The following is a 7,431-nucleotide window of genomic DNA, read 5'->3' as shown; positions in this document are numbered from 1 at the left end:
TAATAATAATAATAATAATAATAATAATAATAATAATAATAATAATATTTATTGATTAATTTTCATTAAATAGGTAATGGAAGCTGAAGAGCCTAGAGATGCAAAGAGAAAGCGATACGATGATTAGGCCCAAAATAATGGGATGTTCTTCCATGTCTGCTTGGTGGTATGTCTTCAAATACGATTATTTTCATCTAAAAATGACAATTTTTTCTGGTGACTTTTTTCATGCTTTTGACACCGACATAAATTTTACACTCAAATGCGTTGTTCTTTGTGAATTTTTCTTATGATTTCATTTATTTGTCTTTTTTCCTTCTCGTATTAATTCAACTTTATCGCAACGATCCAAAAATATTTAAATAAAAAAAAACAAAAATTAACGAAATAATTACGCACGACATGCCAAACCACTACAATTGATTTAATTCGCTACTTGGTACTTGACTTTACAAACATGTGACAACGAACCTCCACCATTTTGCTCAATTTGAATCGAATGCATTCATGAAGACGAACTTTGCTGAACACTGAGAACCATCGTAAACACAGTGAATGTGGTCTTGAATAACTGATCATCCATTCATTTTAAGCTGTGAAATTAGAATCTAAATATGGAAGTTTATTATGCTGTTGAAAATGATAGAATGAATGAATGAACGAAACGAATGATGATGACTATAATGAAACGGTGCAAAATTCAAATCATGATGTTTACGAATGTTCAATTCCAGGTCCGAATATTACTTTATTTTAATTTTATGTGACGCTTAACAAATCTACAGGTAAAATCATCAAACACTATTTTTATAGGCAAAAAAAAAAATATTTTATTAATTTACGCTTAGCGGTGAATAAAATATGGAAACCATAAAACATAAATAAAACGTACATTTTTTTTCATCTACACATTTTTTAATTAATAAATTATCATGGTAGTTGTAAATCAATCTTTAAATGGATTCCAATCATGTCAGTCGAATTTATTCGATTTGAGATGCTTTTCGTACTAGCTATTTTGAAAACTTTAATCGTCTCATTATTTTCATAACTCTCACATAACTCAAAATAAACGACTGACTAGATAGTCAATTTTTTTATATGAGTAACTTTGAAACTATTTAGACGAAGTAATGTGCTTTACGAACAGTGATTCCATAATCACTCAGAGCCGGAGCTAAGTCTTCCATTGTTAGTGTGTACTTGCGATCTTTATTGTTTTGTGTTTTTTGATTTTTTGAACCATGTGAACCAGCATTACCTAAAGTTGATCAGAAGAAAAGAATGGAAAAATGGAAATTGATCAATAGGTAATGGAACAGAATGGAAATAGAATCAAATAAATGGATCAGACATTGTAGAGTAATGGGAAAGTAATTTAATTTTTGCGTAAAAAGTAAATAAATAAGTTACAAAAATTGAATACAAATATTAAATACATACTTGTTCTTGTCTTACAATGTTGAAGAGCGTCATTCGCAACATCTGAAACAAACTTTTGCGCTGCAACTGATATTAAACGAACAATACGTGGATCAGATGCTTCAAAACCGGCTGTTTGACAGAAATAAGCCGTAACTGCATCTGGAATTGTTGGCGTGTAATCTTCTAACTGGTGAAGAAAATCGCTTAGAATTTGTCCTTGTGTGCGATCATCTTGAATTGCTGAAGTTCCGCCACTAGTTCTTGTTACTGTCGATGATGTTGATGAGGTTGGATTAGTTGTTTGAATCCGTGATGAGCTCGAAGCTTGTGGAGTTGGTGTACCACGATGAATTCCAAAATTATCCGCCATTTAAAAAAAAGATAAATATTTTAATGTTATGTACGTCCTATCTTTTTATTACACTGAATGTTATACACTCCTGTGTTAATTATGAAATGTCAGCATATATACCTAAATAGTGCGTTCAATGACACTAAGTAATGTAAACTAACCATTACTATGTCTATATACAAAAACAATAGTTGTTTTCCATTATTATAGAAAATAAATGCTGTTTCGAAATTCAGTGAATCGACAAATTCAGAAAATGCCCGTATCGCAGCTTCATCCAAAAAAGTCATGGCAAAAGACATTATATGGCAACCGGAGCTATTTTGACAACTACACGGATTCAATGTTTTTGAAAGACTTACAGAAGAACAAAAATGTGGAATTTTTTAATTATCTGGAAGCTGTGCTGGGCGCCACAAAGTTAATTCATCAATTTTCATTGATTGCCGTATTTTTGCTAGTATTTCATAATCTTTATGTTCGTCCCTCGTATATTACGGCGGCAAGCCTTTTGTTGGTGGTATTTTGTATTTGTTGTAGCTGCTATATTTGTTTTATATTATGGAATGGACCCCGATCGTGTGGCGGCTATTTGGAAACAATAAGAGATGACACAAAAACAGTTACATGTGTTCTAGTCTTCGGATTTATTTTATCACCAATGTTGCATACGTTAACCAAAAGTAAAGTATATACTTTCTTTTCTTTACTTCCATAACTTCCATTGATTAATTTCCATTTTTTTCCCTTCTTTCTTCTGATCACCCCTCAATGAATCAGGCATTAGCACCGATACCATATATACAATTACATTTTTCGTATTCCTTTTACATATAGTTTGTTATGACTATGGTATGCCTGCAGCATTAGTATCACGTGCAATATCTTTAAATGCTGCAATATTTGGAACTATATGCTTAGCATCTCGACTCAATACATCACTAGATGCGTTTGTGCTTCTTATTGTGTCATTTACGCTTTTTGCTGTTTATCCTCATCTAATATGTCTATTAGAATCGCATTCAAAGTTTTACTTATTGCTGATACCTGTCGCCATATTTGTATCCGCTTCAAGTTTTGGCCTGCTGATGATTTCACCTAATTTATTTTTTATCAACTTTATGGTTAGTTTCTTTTGTGGTATGATTTATCCATTCATTTTTTGCTATGCCCAAAAATACAAAAACAACATTCATGGACCGTGGGATGAGGCTGTTTTAGTTAAATAAAAATCCGTAAAAGTGGAACTCTGTGTTTTTTACATGTAATTGAAATTCAAAATAAATTTACTTAAAAATAAAATTATTAATTTATACTAACGGTTAGATAATACGAAAGTCCACGCTAAATATATAGCCAGACTTCATGATAAGAACTATTAACATTGTTCTTTAAATTAAACTAAATTTAATTTTTCATTAATTTGTTTGATTGATTGATTGTTGATTTGTTGAATGAGCGATGTGTAGTCTGTGAACGATGCTATTCTCAGTTTTCGCCATCGTCGTCGCTACCGCTACCGCTATCATTACTATCATCACTGTTGTCTGACAATTCACTGTTGCTCAAATCGATTGCATCTTCTTCGCTGCTTGACGACCACCATGACTGATCCGAATCGTATTCAGCTTCATTGGAATTTTTTGATGTTTGATACTGAAATGTAAACAAAATAATCAAATTCACATTACACATTACATGTATTCAAAAATTGTATTCAACAAATAATGCAGCTCACCTTTTGTTGCTTTTTACGCTTATTTTCTTCAAATTGTTTGAAGCGTCGCTCTGCATGTTGATCTTGTATCTTGGCATCGACTGTGAATGCATCTGGCAATTTTATTCCAAATAGTTCATGATGACCTAAATACATATATGATGAAAATTGAATATTAGTGATTCACTGTAAACATACCGCGAAGTCGAATATTTCGACCGGCATTAGTGTCTCGATTCAATGTAACCGAACGGACTTTTGTCGTATCACCAATATCATCATCATTTCGTATGTATTTCCATGCGATGACATCTAGGCGCCGACGTCGCAAATGTGTTCGTGGCCTCTTCACTGATAATATCGCAGCATTTTCAGCAGCCGGCACAAGCATTCCATCGATCATATTGAAGCGTTTCAGTTCGACTTTTGGCTGGCGGTCATCTTCGTTCGAATACCGTGGTCGATATTTTTTCTGCTTCTTCAATTGTTTCGAATTCTTGTGGCTGTAAATGAATGAACCACCATCGGGCAGTGCTTCTGGCGATGGTTTACACTGGCGACACACTTTGAACCGAGATTTCGTTGTCTTTCGGCCATTCCTCGAACCATTTTCCAGTACATTAAAGCAACGGCTACATAATTTTGTTGTTCGATATTCATCCACGTAGCGCACGGTACATTGTGGATGTTGTTCGAGTGCTTTGAATAGCAAACGAACACTGGTACGTACATAACCTTTGCATGGTGAATTTGCATGGGTGAACGGCGCCTTGCCGACAAACACAAATGTATGATTACCATGCCCTTGTGCGACAATCATTCGCACCAATTCACCAATCGTTCGATGGATTTCAATCCAATGCAAAAAATTAGTCAGTACATACGCTTCGCTGCCGTACACATCCATGGCCCGATTGAAAAATCTTAACGTATGGTCGGCGTACGTTTCAAAATCATTCGTCCTACTGCTCGGCTGAACATGGTTCTCACACTCTCGTTCGATGCGCTCACGATCGTCGGCCCTGTCGTCTTCAAGCGTACCAACCAGTCGATCTCGTTGTTTCTTGAACTGTGGCAATATTCATTGAATGCAGAGAGGAAAAAAACAGCTAAACCATAAAATTTATTCAAATATAATAGAATTTGATCAAATTTAGCAAAGATTGTTTTGTAAAATTGCACTATTTTCAAAGCTACTTGCTATATATATTCAAATTTATTGACGAACTCGGAAGCAGAACATCTTTTTTTATCTTTAATTTCAACATCATTAAATTTTTTCTGTCATTTGCGCTTAAAAACGAACGTCAGTCACATGGGTTGCTCAATGCAAGTTTGTAGAAAAATATTTCAAACTATACGCATTAGTGTGAATGCGAAAATATTTTTTACCTGTCCGAGAACTGGGCAGAAAAAAGTGTCTTATTTATAGTATTTGCCCATTTATCGGACAGGTAGATCAGTTCAAGTGAACATTCAAATAGATTTTATTTAAATTATTTCAATTTTTTATGTAGTAGTAATTATATATTTTTGAAGCGATGATTCTGAATTTTTCGAAAAATATTACAATTTATCGAGTTGAATTTTTTTAAAGCGTTTGATTTGACGTTTTTTTTAATGTCCGATATCTGGTACATTTCCATACAAAATCGTAATGCCCAATTATCGGACACGATATACGCTCTCGTGTTAAAGAGTTCTTCAAACAGAAAAGATTGTTCCACTAAGTGAAATGTTTACTTCAATAATAAAATTGTATTTTAATTTCAAAATATTTTTATTCGGTGAAATTTTCTGATTCTTTTTATATTTTATCTTTTAACATTTCATTTTTGAAAATTTTATTAGGCTTCAGCTTTAATAAGTGATATTAATGAAGCTAGTTTGGTTTTGCATGATGCTTTTTTTGGTTTATATTTCAAAATACTTATGAGACTTCTTCATACATTTTTAAATTAATCGTCTCTTGCGGCCGAGATTATTGTGAGAATATAAATGAAAATATTGACGATATCCATGTAAAGATTCAATGCTGCAAATATATACTCCTCTGGACTAATTGAATATTTGTGATTTCCACCCATCATCAATTGTGTACTATAAATTTAAAAAAGTGAATATTATAAATAATAACTAAATTATCTAGTATTTAATTCAATCATACATACTCGTATACCAAATAAATGCTAAAAAGCAGCGCACCAACTGATGCATAAACGAGATTGATTATCGGTCCCTTCCAAAATATAGTGACAATTCCGAAAACCATGAAGAGGATCATTGCAACGAAAAGTACCCCATTACAAACAGTAAAATCAAATTTAGTTTGTAACGCAAAAAGTGTTAGTGCAAAACATATGACTCCTGTTGTACCAACTGCCAACATTACAGTTTTATGATCCACATGTGAGGTCATAGTTCCCAACATAAACGATTGAGCCAAAGTGAACAGTCCCAAGAAGATAAAGTTGGTTGGCGAAGTTCGTCGTACGGTCTCGCAGCATGCCATTGCAATCATTGTTACAAAGAGTACAACCAAAGCAACCCAGAATAATTCGGAATGATTTTTTAAAAACAATTGTGTTCCCTTATGATAACTGGAGAGAATGGAAATAATCAAAACAAAATAATCACCAAATAATCGTAATAATGAAAATATAAAACGAAAATGAAAATGCAAAAAAGTGAATTTGTATATAGTCTAAGAGCAACGACCGCACCATTTCCGTTGAAATCACTATTGATTTGAATATCTTGAAGTATACACAGTTCCTTGTATAATATTGAAAGACATTTTCGAAGAAAGAATTTTCTGATTCATTTTCGTTCGTGTTCGCTGAGGGAGACGGCATGTTTGTTCGCATTCGTTCGTACATATATTCGTGTTCGTTCGTATTCGTGACGATTTGCAGTATTGAGTACATAATGCTTTTGGCCCAGTAGCAATTCTTCGCGATGTTTCTTCCGTGCCAGGTTTATGAGCGAGAGTGGAGCCCGGGTCATGATAAAAGCGGACAATGTCTGCATTACACAGCCCTTGGCAGCCGATTGAGACTACAGAGAAACACGGTCGTCATGCGTTGAAACCTGACTGCCGTTCCATAGGTCACTGTTTAAATCCAAGAATCCAAGATTTGTCCGTTTTCCATAATGTCATATCGACAACATACGTTGTACCAATGATGCAATTGTGATTGATGAAAAGTTGATTTCGTGTATTGTTCTCTTTACTTACAACACATCACTCAATAAGTCCGCGGTCTGACATATAGAGGGCGACACTAGAACAAAATCCTTTCTATTTTTGAACGTGCCATCCTTCAAAGGACTACTGGCGAAATTTGAGCCAAATCCGTTCACTGAGTCAGAAATTATAGCACTTGAAGGACCATCAAGGCCCCAAAATACACCTTAGTTCTCCGTTTTATGGCTTTATTCGAAGAAGGAGTCATTATTTTTAAAGTGTTTTTCCACCCAGGAGGCAGGTATAAGTTCCACCAAGCTACACCAGAAATAAGAAAGCGATTCGTATTCCAAGTCATTGGATTCTGACATCAATTGTATTGGCTTACCGAGACGGCTTTTCAGTGAAAATCTGGAATCATACATTTTCTCAAAAAACACCATATTATCTTTGTCTAAAAATGTCAAAAATGACATTTATTATTCTTTCGGCATTGTTTTATCTCATACAAGATATTGTTTTTACGAACAACGCAGTAAGGAATAGAGGCAAGGAATACGAGCTAAAGCCAAAAACTCAAATTTTGTGACTTTTTGAGTGATGTGTTACAACTACTCAATATTTCAGCAATTTTTTTGCTGTCGCGATTTTGTTTCTTTTATATCTATGTGGTCAAGCTATAGTTTCCAATCATCTCTCACTCAATAATAATAATAATAATAATAATAATAATAATAATAATAATAATAA

At 33.8% G+C, this 7,431-nt stretch overlaps 5 protein-coding genes across 9 annotated transcripts in view; 2 read left to right on the top strand and 3 right to left on the bottom strand.

Moving 5' to 3' along the window:
- LOC116346609 (RNA-binding protein 45) overlaps positions 1-889 on the top strand; it is a 3,622-nt gene extending 2,733 nt beyond the window's left edge. For 3 of the 4 annotated variants that reach the window (XM_031776758.1, XM_031776757.1, XM_031776755.1), the window contains 2 exons: positions 74-166; positions 514-705. In XM_031776758.1, coding sequence (XP_031632618.1) covers positions 74-127 — 54 coding nt within the window. In that variant the 3' untranslated portion in view covers positions 128-166; positions 514-705. Of the gene's footprint in view, positions 1-73; positions 167-513; positions 706-734 lie in introns of those variants that run through there. The other variant, XM_031776756.1, reaches the window with a different exon arrangement.
- On the bottom strand, positions 727-1,891 carry LOC116346615 (transcription initiation factor TFIID subunit 10). Its single transcript, XM_031776769.1, has 2 exons — positions 1,444-1,891; positions 727-1,261 (listed from the first exon to the last, which is right to left on the bottom strand). Exons 1-2 carry the CDS (start codon positions 1,793-1,795, stop codon positions 1,122-1,124), a joined length of 492 nt encoding a protein of 163 aa, XP_031632629.1. The 5' UTR covers positions 1,796-1,891; the 3' UTR covers positions 727-1,121.
- A 9-nt stretch (positions 1,892-1,900) lies between these two features.
- LOC116346612 (phosphatidylinositol N-acetylglucosaminyltransferase subunit C) lies at positions 1,901-3,079 on the top strand. The gene is made up of 2 exons (XM_031776762.1): positions 1,901-2,460; positions 2,558-3,079. The coding sequence occupies exons 1-2, from the start codon at positions 1,995-1,997 to the stop codon at positions 3,004-3,006; spliced, it is 915 nt and encodes a 304-aa protein (XP_031632622.1). The 5' UTR covers positions 1,901-1,994; the 3' UTR covers positions 3,007-3,079.
- Positions 3,080-3,101: 22 nt separating this feature from the next.
- LOC116346610 lies at positions 3,102-5,163 on the bottom strand. Its single transcript, XM_031776759.1, has 3 exons — positions 3,693-5,163; positions 3,516-3,640; positions 3,102-3,433 (listed from the first exon to the last, which is right to left on the bottom strand). The coding sequence occupies exons 1-3, from the start codon at positions 4,399-4,401 to the stop codon at positions 3,266-3,268; spliced, it is 1,002 nt and encodes a 333-aa protein (XP_031632619.1). The 5' UTR covers positions 4,402-5,163; the 3' UTR covers positions 3,102-3,265.
- A 92-nt stretch (positions 5,164-5,255) lies between these two features.
- The window catches only part of LOC116346611 (protein lifeguard 1-like), a 9,335-nt gene continuing 7,159 nt past the window's right edge, over positions 5,256-7,431 (bottom strand). For both annotated transcript variants that reach the window (XM_031776761.1, XM_031776760.1), the window contains 2 exons: positions 5,666-6,094; positions 5,256-5,594 (listed from right to left, as the gene is read on the bottom strand). In XM_031776761.1, coding sequence (XP_031632621.1) covers positions 5,453-5,594; positions 5,666-6,094 — 571 coding nt within the window. In that variant the 3' untranslated portion in view covers positions 5,256-5,452. The remainder of the gene's footprint in view (positions 5,595-5,665; positions 6,095-7,431) is intronic.

This window comes from Contarinia nasturtii, unplaced genomic scaffold, assembly GCF_009176525.2.
Source record: "Contarinia nasturtii isolate CC-2019 unplaced genomic scaffold, AAFC_CNas_1.1 Cnas_scaffold_1612, whole genome shotgun sequence".
NCBI lineage: Eukaryota > Metazoa > Arthropoda > Insecta > Diptera > Cecidomyiidae > Contarinia > Contarinia nasturtii.
The sequence above is the reverse complement of the archived record's forward strand: the minus strand, read 5'-3'. Positions and strand labels throughout refer to the sequence as shown.

Excerpts from the sequence above, each read along its gene's own strand:
- LOC116346615 (XM_031776769.1), bottom strand. The coding sequence starts at position 1,795 with ATGGCGGATAATTTTGGAATTCATCGTGGTACACCAACTCCACAAGCT. Across the intron at positions 1,262-1,443 it reads ACATTGTAAGACAAGAACAA|GTAATGCTGGTTCACATGGT; the intron begins GTATGTATTTAA and ends GATCAACTTTAG.
- LOC116346612 (XM_031776762.1), top strand. The coding sequence starts at position 1,995 with ATGCTGTTTCGAAATTCAGTGAATCGACAAATTCAGAAAATGCCCGTA. Across the intron at positions 2,461-2,557 it reads GTTGCATACGTTAACCAAAA|GCATTAGCACCGATACCATA; the intron begins GTAAAGTATATA and ends TCAATGAATCAG.
- LOC116346610 (XM_031776759.1), bottom strand. The coding sequence starts at position 4,401 with ATGGATGTGTACGGCAGCGAAGCGTATGTACTGACTAATTTTTTGCAT. Across the intron at positions 3,641-3,692 it reads TCGAAATATTCGACTTCGCG|GTCATCATGAACTATTTGGA; the intron begins GTATGTTTACAG and ends ATATGTATTTAG. Across the intron at positions 3,434-3,515 it reads AGCGTAAAAAGCAACAAAAG|TATCAAACATCAAAAAATTC; the intron begins GTGAGCTGCATT and ends TTTACATTTCAG.